The sequence below is a fragment of the Bos taurus genome, chromosome X (genome assembly GCF_002263795.3).
Source record: "Bos taurus isolate L1 Dominette 01449 registration number 42190680 breed Hereford chromosome X, ARS-UCD2.0, whole genome shotgun sequence".
Taxonomy (NCBI): Eukaryota; Metazoa; Chordata; class Mammalia; order Artiodactyla; family Bovidae; genus Bos; species Bos taurus.
In genome coordinates this window covers 58,490,976-58,504,562 of record NC_037357.1, presented here as the reverse complement: position 1 = coordinate 58,504,562, position 13,587 = coordinate 58,490,976, and the positions used below count along the sequence as shown (strand labels likewise).

The 13,587-nt window shown below is 39.0% G+C and overlaps 1 protein-coding gene across 22 annotated transcripts in view; it reads right to left on the bottom strand.

Annotated features, from left to right (window-relative positions):
• The window catches only part of TMEM164 (transmembrane protein 164), a 179,090-nt gene that overhangs the window by 98,151 nt on the left and 67,352 nt on the right, over window positions 1-13,587 (bottom strand). For 11 of the 22 annotated variants that reach the window (XM_005227871.5, XM_059883433.1, XM_024988062.2 and 8 more), the window contains one exon: window positions 9,124-9,173. In XM_005227871.5, coding sequence (XP_005227928.1) covers window positions 9,124-9,173 — 50 coding nt within the window. 22 annotated transcript variants of the gene reach the window in all.

The window sequence follows — 13,587 nt, the reverse complement described above, 5'->3', positions numbered from 1 at the left end:
AGATATATGTATATTTACAGGTGATTCACTTCATGGCACAGCAGAAGCACAACTTTGTAAAACAATTATCCTCCAATTTAAAAAATATCCTATGATAAACCATAATGGAAAAGAATATTTAAAAAGAATGTGTGTGTGTGTATATATATATATATATATATATAAAACCAAATCACTTTGCTGTACAATAGGAATTAACATTTTAAGTCAACTGTATTTCAATAAAAATAAATAAATAAAGACAAAACAGGATGATAGAGGTAGGGGTTTGGGACTTAAAAGGGGAGAAAGGCAAGTCAAATGGAGATGGGCAAACAAATTTTGCTGGGCCATGAAGAGAATGAGAACAGAAAACTCAGAGTTTCCCCCACCATGCCTAGCTGATACTCTGTAGATTATCTCTGATGAGAGCACTATGTCAAAAATAAGCCCTTTATTATACTTTAGGCAGCTAAGAAGGAGGTAAAAAGAAAGACTTTCTGAGTCTTCTGTCAATCTTAAAACTAAGAACATACGTAAATTAATCCTCACGCCAAAGTGACGGGGTGGCAAATTTTGCTCCCCTATGCTAGCATATATAAGAATTTATGTATGATAAAAATGTAACAGCAGTAACCATAGGGAAATAGTTAATCAACAAACAGTGCTCAAATAAATGACAATTTGGGCAAAAATATTCTACATCTCTACCTCATACTACACACAAAATGAATTTTAGATGAACTGACAGCTAAAATATTTGAAAACAGATTAAAAAGCTAGATTGTCTACCTGATCTGGAATGATAAATCTCTTCAAGCATAAAAGCACTGGAAGAAATAACCACTTTTATTGAAGGTGGTGCAGAACCCAATCAATGTGACCAATAAAAATGTAGAATATACATCAAAAGGATTGTCAACAAGTTAGAAGGCAGTCTGGGAAAAACATTTACTGCAAAGGTGATAAAGGGTTAATACTCTTTATATATGGACAACTCATTCAGATTCACAAGAGGAGAAATAATTTTATATTAAAAAAAAACAAAAAAGTGACATTTCACAAATTAAAATATGTAATGGGTTCAAATTGGAAAAGGAGTACGTCAAAGCTGTATATTGTCACCCTGCTTATTTAACTTATATGCAGAGTACATCACGAGAAACGCTGGGCTGGAAGAAGCACAAGCTGGAATCAAGATTGCTGGGAGAAATATCAATAACCTCAGATATGCAGATGACACTACCCTTATGGCAGAAGTGAAGAGGAACTCAAAAGCCTCTTGATGAAAGTGAAAGAGGAGAGTGAAAAAGTTGGCTTAAAGCTCAACATTCAGAAAACTAAGATCATGGCATCTGGTCCCATCATTTCATGGGGAATATATGGGGAAACCGTAGAAGTTCTTTGGGCTCCAGAATCACTGCAGATGGTAACTGCAGCCATAAAATTAAAAGACGCTTACTCCTTGGAAGAAAAGTTATGACCAACCTAGATAGCATATTGAAAAGCAGAGACATTACTTTGCCAACAAAGGTCCATCTAGTCAATGCTATGGTTTTTCCAGTGGTCATGTATGGATGCGAGAGTTGGACTCTGAAGAAAGCTGAGCGCTGAAGAATTGATGCTTTTGAACTGTGGTGTTAGAGAAGACTCTTAGTCCCTTGGACTGCAAGGAGATCCAACCAGTCCATTCTAAAGGAGATCAAAAAAAAAAAAAAGGAGATCAGTCCTGGATGTTCTTTGGAAGGAATGATGCTGAAGCTGAAACTCCAATACTTTGGCCACCTCATGGGAAGAGTTGACTCATTGGAAAAGACTCTGATGATGGGAGGTGTTGGGGGCAGGAGGAAAACGGGACAACAGAGGATGAGATGGCTGGATGGCATCACTGACTCGATGGACGTGAGTTTGAGTGAACTCTGGGAGATGGTGACGGACAGGGAGGCCTGGCGTGCTGCAATTCATGGGGTCGCAAAGAGTCGGACATGACTGAGCGACTGAACTGAACTGAACTGAATGTGTAATAAGCATAGTATGTACCTGTTTGGAATTTTCTATAATGAAATTTGAAGCAGAAAAAAAATGAGGAAAGGGGCAAAAAGAAAGAAAAAGAAAAGCTACCAGAGGAGCTGGGGAGTACCTGCTCTCTTTCCTTTTTTTGGGTGGCAAAAGAGAATCGTATTTATTAAGAACCTAAAAGGCAGGCTGATTCATATTATGCAACAGGGTATTTTCCCTAAAGGTAACTGCAAAAGGTACCCTTTTTGACGTCAGTAGCAGGAGAGAAAGCACAGAATGGCCTCTACGGATATAATACTCAAACTTGAGTGGGAGAAAGAATTCTGTGGCTTGGATGTTGAAGATGGTAGATAGCTCTTTAGATGAGAATCACTCAAAACAGCCAAATGAATAAAAAGAAAATGGCTCAGACTCAGAGACACAGACCAACACTGCCTGTACAGACTCGATACAACATGCGTCCACAGCATGGAAGAGCTGGGAACGGGATGGGGGATAAGGGGCCAAATGCTGCCAGGCTGGCATTCTAGGACATGGAAGTCAACCATGCCCAAGGTTGCTACAGTGGAGGCTCCACGTTCGAGGCACATGTTTTTCCCTTGGGCAGCCAGTTACAGCAGCTGACTAAGCAGGTCACATGTCAACTGTGAGGCACATAAAGGGAGCACTCTGGGACCCAGCCAGAACACTGGGGAACCATCATTCCCTCTTGTCAAGTGCAGCGTGGGAACCCTGTGGAGAGTTCCGCCCCTTCCCCACCCTAAAGAGAATTTCCAGCCCCTGCGCAGCGTGGTGCTTGCAGCCTGCTGGGCACACCATACCCCTTTCCTGCAGTGACTGGGCATGCCTCCATGAAGAGCATGCCAGCCCCTGCTTCGCTGGGAAGCAAACAAATTCATGTGTGGCTGCCACAGCAAAGGGCCGCTAGAAAAAATAATAGTTGGGTAGGTAGCACTAGTCAATGCACCCACAGCAGGGCCTATCTGTGTACACTGAAATTTATGAAATTTTAAATCAGATGTTATCATGGTTGTTAACCCTTTCTTTCAATAGTACCAGAAGAACAGAAAATACTCCCTTAAGCAACATAAGGCAGTGTTTAGGAGCACTGGTTCTGCAGTCAGAGAGATACTGGATCGAATCCCACCTACACCACTTATAAGCCACTTAAATCACATAAACTTTCAGAGCCTGTTGTCTTGATCTAACTGAGGGTACTGTTTGTACCTCCCACATAGGCATGCTGGGAGGACTAAATGAGATATCCATGTTAAATACTCCCCACCTTGACTACACACAATAAACCCGATTAAAAGCATTAGCAGGAAGAGGAAGAAAGGGAATCCTGACTCTGCCACTAAGTAATCTTCAGTTCAGTCGCTCAGTTGTGTCCTACTCTTTGTGACCCCATGAACCGCAGCATGCCAGGCTTCCCTGTCCATCACCAACTCCCAGAGCTTACTCAAACTCATATGTCCATTGAGTTGGTGATGCCATCCAACTGTCTCATCCTCTGTTGTCCCCTTCTCTTCCTGCATTCAATCTTTCCCAACATCAGGGTCTTTTCAAATGAGTCAGTTCTTCGCATCAGGTTGCCAAATTATTGGAGTTTCAGCTTCACCATCATCAGTCCTTACAATGAATATTCAGGACTGGTTTCCTTTAGGATGGATTAGTTGGATCTCCTTGCAGTCCAAGGGACTCTCCAACACCACAGTTTAAAAGCATGTAATCTTAGCCAAGTTATTTAAAATCTCTTGGCCCCAACTGCTTTATTTGTCATGTGTATAAAATGTACTCCCTATCTCATGACATTAGTTGGAGGATTAGATAAGATCCTTTAAGACAAAGTCCTTTAAGAACAGTAAACAGAGCTGTACTATTAGAGCTATCTACTTTCTAAAACAATGATTTTCAACTTCACACTGCACACAGTATTTTCACAGTAGAATAATAAGTACCCATGAAAAATTAAGTGTATGGTTAAAAACTTGGATGAATCTCCAAGGAATTATGCTAAATTAAAAAAAAAAGCTAGTCACCTTTGGGATTTATATTGATTGCATTTATGCAACAATGTGATTGCATTTGTTGGAGAAGGAAATGGCAACCCACTCCAGTGTTCTTGCCTGGAGAATCCCAGGGATGAGGGAGCCTGGTGGGCTGCCATCTCAGGGGTCGCACAGAGTCAGACACGACTGAAGCGACTTAGCAGCAGCAGCAGCATGATTGCATTTATATCAACATTTTTGAAATGACAAATTTAAAGACATGGAGAACAGATGAGTTGCCAGGGGTCAGGGAAAACATGCAAGTGGGAGGGAACGAATTTGGCTTTAAAAGGACAACAGGAGGGATCCTCATGGTGATGAAACTATTCTTTGTATTGACTGTATGTTTGTGATATCATAGCACAGTTTTGCAATAAGTTACAACTGGAGGAAACTAATTAAAGGGTATATGGGATCTCTCTGTATTTTCCTTATAACTTCTACATCATAATGATATTTGTTATATTTTATTTTACATAGTTTCTCAAAATATAAAATTTAATTTAAAAATGATGTGAGCAATGTGAGTACATGATAAAATAGGGGAAAACCTGTGATATCATCAAGTGAAAAAAAGCAGAATAAAAAACTACAATTAAAGAAGACAAAAAGTAAAGAAATAAGCATAAATCTTGAGATAGGAGGCAAAAACAGGAAAAGGAAATAAATATAAAATGTTGAAAATTAAGTAAATACATATATGAAAAGTGAAAGTGAAAGTCACTCACTCGTGTCCAACTCTTTGTGACCCCATAGACTAGACAGTCCATGGAATTCTCCAGGCCAGAATACTGGAGTGGGTAGCCTTTCCCTTCTCCAGGCATCTTCCCAACCCAGGAATCATACCCAGGTCTCCCACATTGCAGGCAGATTCTTTACCACCTGAGCCACAAGGGAAGCCCCCGCTCCCAAAAATATATATATATATAAAATCAAAATAAGGTAAAAGGGATAAATATATCCAAAACCAGGTTCTATAAAGCCACCAAAAATAGATAAAAGTGCTTACTAAACTAACTAATACATAAAATATGAGACAGAACACAAAGTCAGACAAGACTAAGCCCAAGAAAGAAAAATATGACTACAATGAGAAAGGCTTATTATAAAACTATATGCTCAACTAAATTCATGGCAATATTTTTGAAAACTTAGAATAAATAACTCCTAGAAAAATACAAATGATCAACATTTACCCACAATGATTTGAATATATGATTTACCATATAAAACACTGGAAAGGTGATTAAGGGTCTACCAATTGAAAAAGGCACTGAGACTTCATATTTGGGCTTTACAGTTGAATTTTATCTGATCTCAAAAAACAAACAAACAAAAAAACCCACATAATTTCTAAAGGTAGTTAAAGTATGCCAGGCCAGAGAAAAGAAGGAAAATTCTGCAGTTCATTTTATGTAACCTACATAATTTTAATCCTTAAACTTGAAGAATCCAATAAAAAAATGACTCCAATTTCACTTATGAATACTGAGGCCAGGCTCTAAATAAAAGATTGACAAGTAGTATCCAGCAATGTATCAAAACAGTAATATAATATATTATTTTAGTAATGTAAGAGTTGTTCAAAACCAGATATCTAATGACATAATTCCCTATATCAAAAACTTAAAAAAAAAAAGATCAGAAATCATTGAAAAAGCATTTGATAAAATACAAAAACATTCCCTTTTAAAATATCACTAAGTAAATGTGGAAACTATTTAAAAATACCAACAGCAAATATGGAAAAACACAGAAAACATTTCTATTTAAAACTGGTTATAGACAAAGTGGCCCACCAGCATTGTTTTTATTTAATGCTGTCTTTGAGTTTCTAGCAAAAAATAGAAGAAAATCAAATAATTAGAATAACCATTGGAAAGAAAAGATAAACTACCCATTCCAGTATTCTTGCCTGTAAAATTCTATGGACAGAGGAGCCTGGTGGGCTACAGTCCATGGAGTCATGGAGTCAGACATGACTGAGCACAAACAAACATACAAGGGCCCACCCTAAATCCAGGGTGATCTCATCTCAAAATCCGCAATTACATGTGCAAAGATAGTTCTTCCAAATAAGGTTACCTTTGCAGGTTCTGGGGTTACAACTTGGGCATACCTTTGGGGCCACTATTAAATCTGCTGCAATCTGATAAGAAAAAAAAGATAAAACTAAAATAAAAGTTACTGGAGCTAACAAGACAATTTGGTAAAATAGCTAGATATGAAAAGTATTTTTTAAATTAATAAACTTTTTCTATTTTAGCAAGAGGCATTTAGGAACGGAAAGGAGAACAATATTGCACTCCTAATGAACAAAAAAGCTCTTTTTTTTTTTTAACAAAAAAGCTCTTAATTCTTTAGAATAAATGTATCAAGAATGGTATAAAATAAGATCTGAACAGGAGGAAAGAAATAACCATTTCTTAGACAAAAACAGCTATGTATTTAAAAAATGATTCTTACAAAATTGAAATATAAATTTAATGCCGTTCTAATTAAAATCACAATAGGATGGGGTTGGGGGACTGATTAAATTATATTAAAATGTGTATAAAGAAAAAATGCCAATGAATAGCCAAGATAAATATTTTTAAGCTAATTTAATCTAATCAACATGACTAAGGTAAATAAGACACACAGATAAAACAAGAGAATTCATAAATGGATCCTTGGATATAAAAGGTTTAATGACAAAGATAGTAGTTCAATTTACAAGGGAAAGTAGGAATTACTTAACATATTCTGCTACTACCACTGGTTATCCATCTTTGAGAAAACAGTCTCAACAAAGACTGGGAACCCAGAAGCTATAAAAAACATTATCATATTTGGATATGAAAAAAGGGATGTAGAAAAAATTATGTGGCAAAATATACCATCAGTAAAATCAACATATACAGATTTGGGAAATATTTCTATAATAAAGATGGTAGCCTGAGGGCCAATACCCAAAATATACAAAGAGGCCTTACAAGTTAAGAAAAATATAAACAACCCCTAGGAAATGGGTAGGTAATATGAGCACACAATTCAAAGAGCAAATCCAACTGGACAAAAAATGAGAGAATACTGAAATGCATTATTAGCCAAGCAAATACATTCATTAAGTTGTCAAGATTATAAAAGAATCATAAAACCTTATGCTGATAGGGATGTGAAAAAAAGAATAATCTCATATATTACATACAAAGAGGAAAAGTGAATTATAACAGCCTGTTTTTATAAATTGATATGGTAACAAATATTTATTTACAAATAAACATTTGTGTGTGTGTGTATACATGTGTTATAAATTGAAAGCACTAGTATGTAAGGGCACAAGCACAATGATGTTTAAATTCAGCATGGACTGTAGTGGCCAAAATCTGGAAAGAATGTATATGTTCATCAATAGGGAAATGGCTAAATAAATTGTGCATCCACAAAATATTTTCTAGCCTTTTAAAAGACAAAGAGCTATACCAAGAGGCTTTGATAGATTTTCATGGGATATTGTTGAGTGAAAATAAGTAGGATGTATATATAGGATTCTATTTTTGTAAAACAATGAACAAAAACAACAAAACATTCCAAAACCCATTTGTGTGTGTGTGTGTGTGTGTGTGTGTGTATACCTACAAGCATGAAGAAAAATATAGAAGGATACATACTGGTTTGGTAATATACAGGGACAATGTGGAAAGACAGGGCAAAGGCCAAACCAAACAAGGAAAATGAGGGGCAGGGGAGGACTACTAAAACAAACAAATCCAGCAATCATATTTTTGTATTTTATATGTATAAACACATATAAATTGAATTAAGTTTAGAAGGATACAGTAAAAAAGAAAACAAAACAAAAGCAAAATATGGTCTCTGCTTGTTTAAAAAAAAAAAAAAAAGGAGGGCAGTAACCAAAATAATTTCTTGGTAGGATTAGTGATGGTGCTTATTTTCTTTTTGTGTGTGTTTTTGCATTTTCTGTAATGAGAATTACAACTCCCATAATAATGAAATAAAAACCAATAAATGTTAGTTTTAAAACATTGCACTGAAAGACTGACCCCATTTTGGGAAATCAAGGGAAGGAAACAGGGTTAAATACCCCTTTTTCCTTAGGAGCTGTCCAAGTAAGAGACTTATGAAATCGGGACACATTACCCCTCATCCAGCAGAAAGTTATTCACCTAAGGCAAGAGACTAAGTGGCTATTCCAAGGAGCTATTTGAAGCAACAAATGGGGTATATTTTCCCCTACCTCACACTTTAATGACTTAGTAAATCAGAAAGTCATTTATGCCACTCTCAATTATCCAAGGATCTGCTGGGCTCTCTACTTTTTGCCCCCTCCCTCTGGTTTGGGGCCATTTCCCTGCTCAGAAACAGCTCCAAAATGGGGGCTGGGGAAGGGGGAAAGAGATGAAATTAACTGGATCGATTTAGCTTCTCATTAGCAACTCTAATAAAAGGTTTGATAAGCAAAATGGTCACAACTCCTGGTTCACATGAGGCTTCCAGGACTCTTGAGAATTTCATTTAAGTAAACTTGCCTTCAGACAAACATGATTTGCCTGCAATACACTTTAATAGATTTGGATGCTTGTTATTTTAAAGAAAGTCAGGACTTGTAATAAGGTGATATTTTTCTCTCCTCACTTTAATTTGCACTTTAACAACAACAAGAGCAATAAAAGATAAAAACACAAGAACACAGGCCTTTAAAGTATCCTCAGTGGAACAAGAGAACCACAGTACAAAGCTCTGTGAGTAGGGGAGGGCTGTCTGGCCCCAGCAGGCTCTCAAGAGAAACTTTAGGAGGGTGGCAACCTTCCAAGGGAGCATGTCTTGGCCATAAACCATCACCACAAGGAATCGGTAGAAGGGATCTGCCAGAGCTTACCAAAAGCACAAAGGCTAAGTCTCCACATATAACATCTCCCTGCTTCATTGGGCCCTTGAAGACATTTGTCTCTTGGGAAGCCCAGACATATAGCATTGCAACTTCAATGTGCTCACAATGTGTTCACCATCCTTTTTTACCAAGCAGACAAAGCAATTCAGCAACAGCAACAGAAAAACAATTTGCCCTTACTTGAAGATGACAATGGCTCCTGGACATGGAGGGCAGGCCAGGAGAAAGATCTGCAATGGAAAAAAAATTGTTTGGTTATCATGAGAAATGCTGGACACAGTGAGACAGTGTTACTTTAATAATGCTAATTCTAATGCTACTAACAATAAAATAACCAAACTCTTACAGGGAAAAAATATATATATAATATAAAAAACTTTAAAAGACAAGCAAGTGGTTTTCTAAACATGTTTGTGTTTGTACATGCATCTACGTGTGCCTGTACTGGCTGTGTGTGTGGTGGGGAAGGTGGGGGAAAGAGGAAACAGACGGATGGACAGTGGAAGAAGTAACTGCTTGGAGCACAGGAGATGGGGAAAGCTTTTCCTTAAGCCATTTCAGCCTCACTTCCTTTTACCCTCTAGAACACTCAATTTTTCAATACTTCAGCTTTGGTATGATATGATACAAGTAGCCAGGATAAGAAGTTTTTAACCCAGGACAAGTAAAAATGGATTCTGAGCATAGGATAAGCACACAAATACCCTCTGATTTGCCTCCCATGGGGGAAGGTGGGTTAATCAATAACTAACTTTGCCAGATTTAGCAAACAAAAACACAGGATGCCAAGTTAAATTTGAATTTCAGATAAACAATGAACAATGTTTTAGTATCGGTATATCCTGGGTATTCCATGGAACATACATGTCCTAAAACATTATTATCAAAATTCAAGGTTAACTGGACAGCTTGTGTTTTTTATCTGGCAATCCTATTGATTTTGCCACTCCCAGGCTCTTAATTTCCCTTTGATTTTGAAGGGGAGCCGAATTTGCTACCCCAAAGTTTGTTTGTTTGGCACAAGGATTATTTTAGGCTGACTGATTTTAAGAAACAACAGACATAGGAAAAGCTCTGAAAACTGTAGAAGTTACCTTTCTGTACAATATATTTACATTTATATGGAAAATCTCCATTTGTTCAGCTGTCTCCCTCTAGGAAAAGGATAACTCTAAATCTTTATACTCTCTCAATAAGGGGGAAGGCAAGGACTTAAATCTGTGTAACAACCTTACCCTTGTTTACTGCACTCTTCCTGGTCACCTCCAGGAACTGGCCTCCTCCACCCCTACCTCTCAACCAATACCAAACATGTTTATCTTTAGCTAAAGATGGTATTTAAGGTGGTAGCTTGGGCCATTTCAGGGAGTTCATTTTCCTGGGTATCCCCCATGTATACAGGAGGTATACATATTATTAAACTTCCGTTGTTTTTCTCCTGTTAATCTTACTGTGGAGGAGGGGGTGTGTGTCTCAGCCAGGAACCTATAAGAGTAGAGGGAAAATTATTTTTCTTCCCCCACATTTGATTGGTTTGTTTCAAAGCCTGACTAGTTGGTTCTTCTTCTATTCTCCCTGCTCAAACCAAACAAAAAGAACCTGATCCTTCTAAGAGACTATCAGTTCCATGCTCCTTGGTTTGAACTAGGCTTAGGTTATTACAGCCTTCAGAAACCCACAGCAGTGGCAGTTTGACTGCACCAAAGTCAAACCTTGTTTGACTTCGCTCAAGGGGGACAAAGAAAGCCCTGCAGAGTTGTACAAAGTGCAAATTCCTGGGCTCCCCCCATGAGGAATGCTGATTCCATAAGTCAGGGGTTCCAGGAATCTGTGCATTTTAACAAAAGCCCTAGGAGATTCAACTATTCTAAGCAGCCAGGTGTACTCAAGGTTTGATCAAAGACATTCAGCAGGACAAAAGACTGACCAAAGAATGAAACTCATGTTTATGGAGTTACTTCACCTTTGGTGACTTAATGTTGCAGATTTACAAAATCATTGCTATGTGTTCCTCTCTTGTGGTAAGCATTTATGAATAGACATTATTGGCATTATGGGCCGGTTTGGCTTTGTCCCGGGTATCTTCTTTATATTCTGTTCATCAGTTCTCTCAGAATCTACATTTAAAAGGAAAGGGTACTCTAAGGAAAATCACTCTAAGTAGAGATACCTGAATCCCTGCAGCGACTAAGAGAAAGAATGGGGAAGAAAGGATCCTGAAAGGAACACAGCCGGGAGTCCATCACTCACACAATACAATACCTCATCAAGAACCCACCAAGAAAAAATCCATTGAGAATGTTACTTTCCCCTGTAGATCAATTTGATTAAAAGTGCAAACCCAGTGACAATTACAGGTCCACAATCCTTTATCTGCAATCGCCAAATCCAAAAAGGTCTAAGAAACAGAATGTGGGGTTTGGTTTTTTTTTTAAAAAAAAAACTAATTTGGTAGCAGACATGACTTGAACTGAGCTGAGGCTCTTTATAGACTGTCTTTATTCCATTTATGGTGAGTATTCATACGTTTTCCACAATAAGAATGTACTTTGATTAGGGGGTGCTGTCCCAGATCCCATTGGCAGTGTCTGTAAAACACTCCACAGTCTCAGTATTGCCTTTCTAAAATCCAAAAAACTCAAGACTTCTGAAATACATCTGACCTTCATGGTTTGGGATAAGGACTGTCAACTTGGAATTTCAATCACCCAAACATGAACTTAACCCCAATTCCCCACCCTACCCGTCAGAACAGTACAAGAGAGAAAGAAGAAACCAAGCTGGTATTCTTTACCACTGACCCGGAAGCAAAGTTACTCACCTTAGGCAAGGGACCAAGTTGGAGGCTGTACATAATTACCCAGCATCAGGCCATCAAAGGCTACACTCAGAAGCTACAGTATACAGAAAGCAGACAGGGGCCCCCAAGCACCTTGTAAAGAATACTTCTGGAGTCACCTAAGAGTCATGCTAGCAATCTTCCTGAGCTTCTGGAATACCCTAGATACTTCCGACACACTAAAACAGAGACGCAAAAATGCAACACACCCCCCCTCCTCCCGACTTTTGTATACACACAGCCAAGAGGAAATAAGCAGATTCTTGGGGGAGGGAGGGGCAATTTCTCTGTAACTGCCCCATTTGGCTGGTTCTGATCCCCGATGTCCCTATATGGGGAAGCCCAGAAACCTCCTGAAGAAAGCAAGCCTCCAGTCCCAACTTAATCACGGATCTGATTTCTTTCGAGGCAGCTCATCTAGTCTTTACTCTTAAGTGAGTTTTCCAACAGTTACTCACCTATGGTCATGTCATTTCCAACCAACACACTGGCTTTCCCCATCTTGCCTATCTATCCCCAACACCAGGATAGAGGGTATCTTTTTCAAGCAACTTTTAAAATCAGATACATGGAGAATATCAAAAAAACAGGTTTGAAAAAGGACCCCGACCCCATCCTATTTCTTTTCCGGTAAACTCATGGTCTCCTCTGGCAGCGTCCTAGATTTACGACACTAAACCTCTCTGCTTTGTCATGCTGGAACCACATCCATAATCACCATCAACCAAAGGATCAGAGTGAAGATAAGATGTTAATTCAGAGGCCCAAAGGCCCCCAGCCTTGGCCCAAATATCCCTGCTCTCTTCTTTGGTTGGCTGCCAATGGCCTCCAAATTTTGTTGGCATGTGTTTTAGCCTAGCAGACGGAAAGCTAAACTATCCCTTCAGCTGCAAATAGAGTGGGAAGAGAGGATACTTGGAAGTGCAAACAAGGAGGGCAGGAAGATGAGAAGGCATCTGAGTACATCCCAGCACCGACGTGGCACTTTGTCTTCTTGCTGCCATCTGCCCGGATAGGCATCTGAAGAAAAGAGCAGGGAGCATAACAGAGAAATGCTACCATGTCCTTCCATTGATCCACTGTCTGGGAGGCAAGCAGGGCTTTGTTATGAAATCCCACTTTACAGATGGAGAAACTCAGGGGGAAGGTTCTGATGAGGTTTCTGGCAAGAACCCAGGTCCTGTAATAAACTCTCAACACTTTTCACCTCACACCTGACATGGTCCTAGCCTCATGGGGGCTTCTTTTCTTTAGATTCTCGCCCTGTGCCTCAACTCCCACAGCACACATGGAGTCACCCCAGGGTCCTCACATCTGTACCACAACATAGCTCCTCCAATCTCCTCCTTACAAGCTGAGACATCTCAAAACACAGACCTGCCTGGGCAGCAAATTATATTTACACAGATGGGTTTCAGAGTCCAGCATTCCCCAAAGACAGGCTCACATTACATCCAACCAGCTTCATTCTCTGATCTACTGGGTGCTGGAGATTCTCAAATCCTTACAGAACTGAAATCTTTTGGGGCTGGTTTTTCCTGGAAAAACCTGCAGGTTCCATTAAAAAACCACACTCTCTCAGCTTCTACAGGAGAGAGTGACTGTTATCTTGCCCAGAAACTCAAAAATTCCATTTTTTCCTAAGCACATAACCTAGGTACCAGCAGCTGTACCAGTTGATCCTCTACCTCTGAGACACTCTGGTTCCAGGTTCCCACCTTCTCCACCCAAGCTCTCAGCATCATTTGTCCCACTTCCTGTTCTTGTTTCTGTTCCATGGTCATATTAGCCCCAGGTTCACTGGC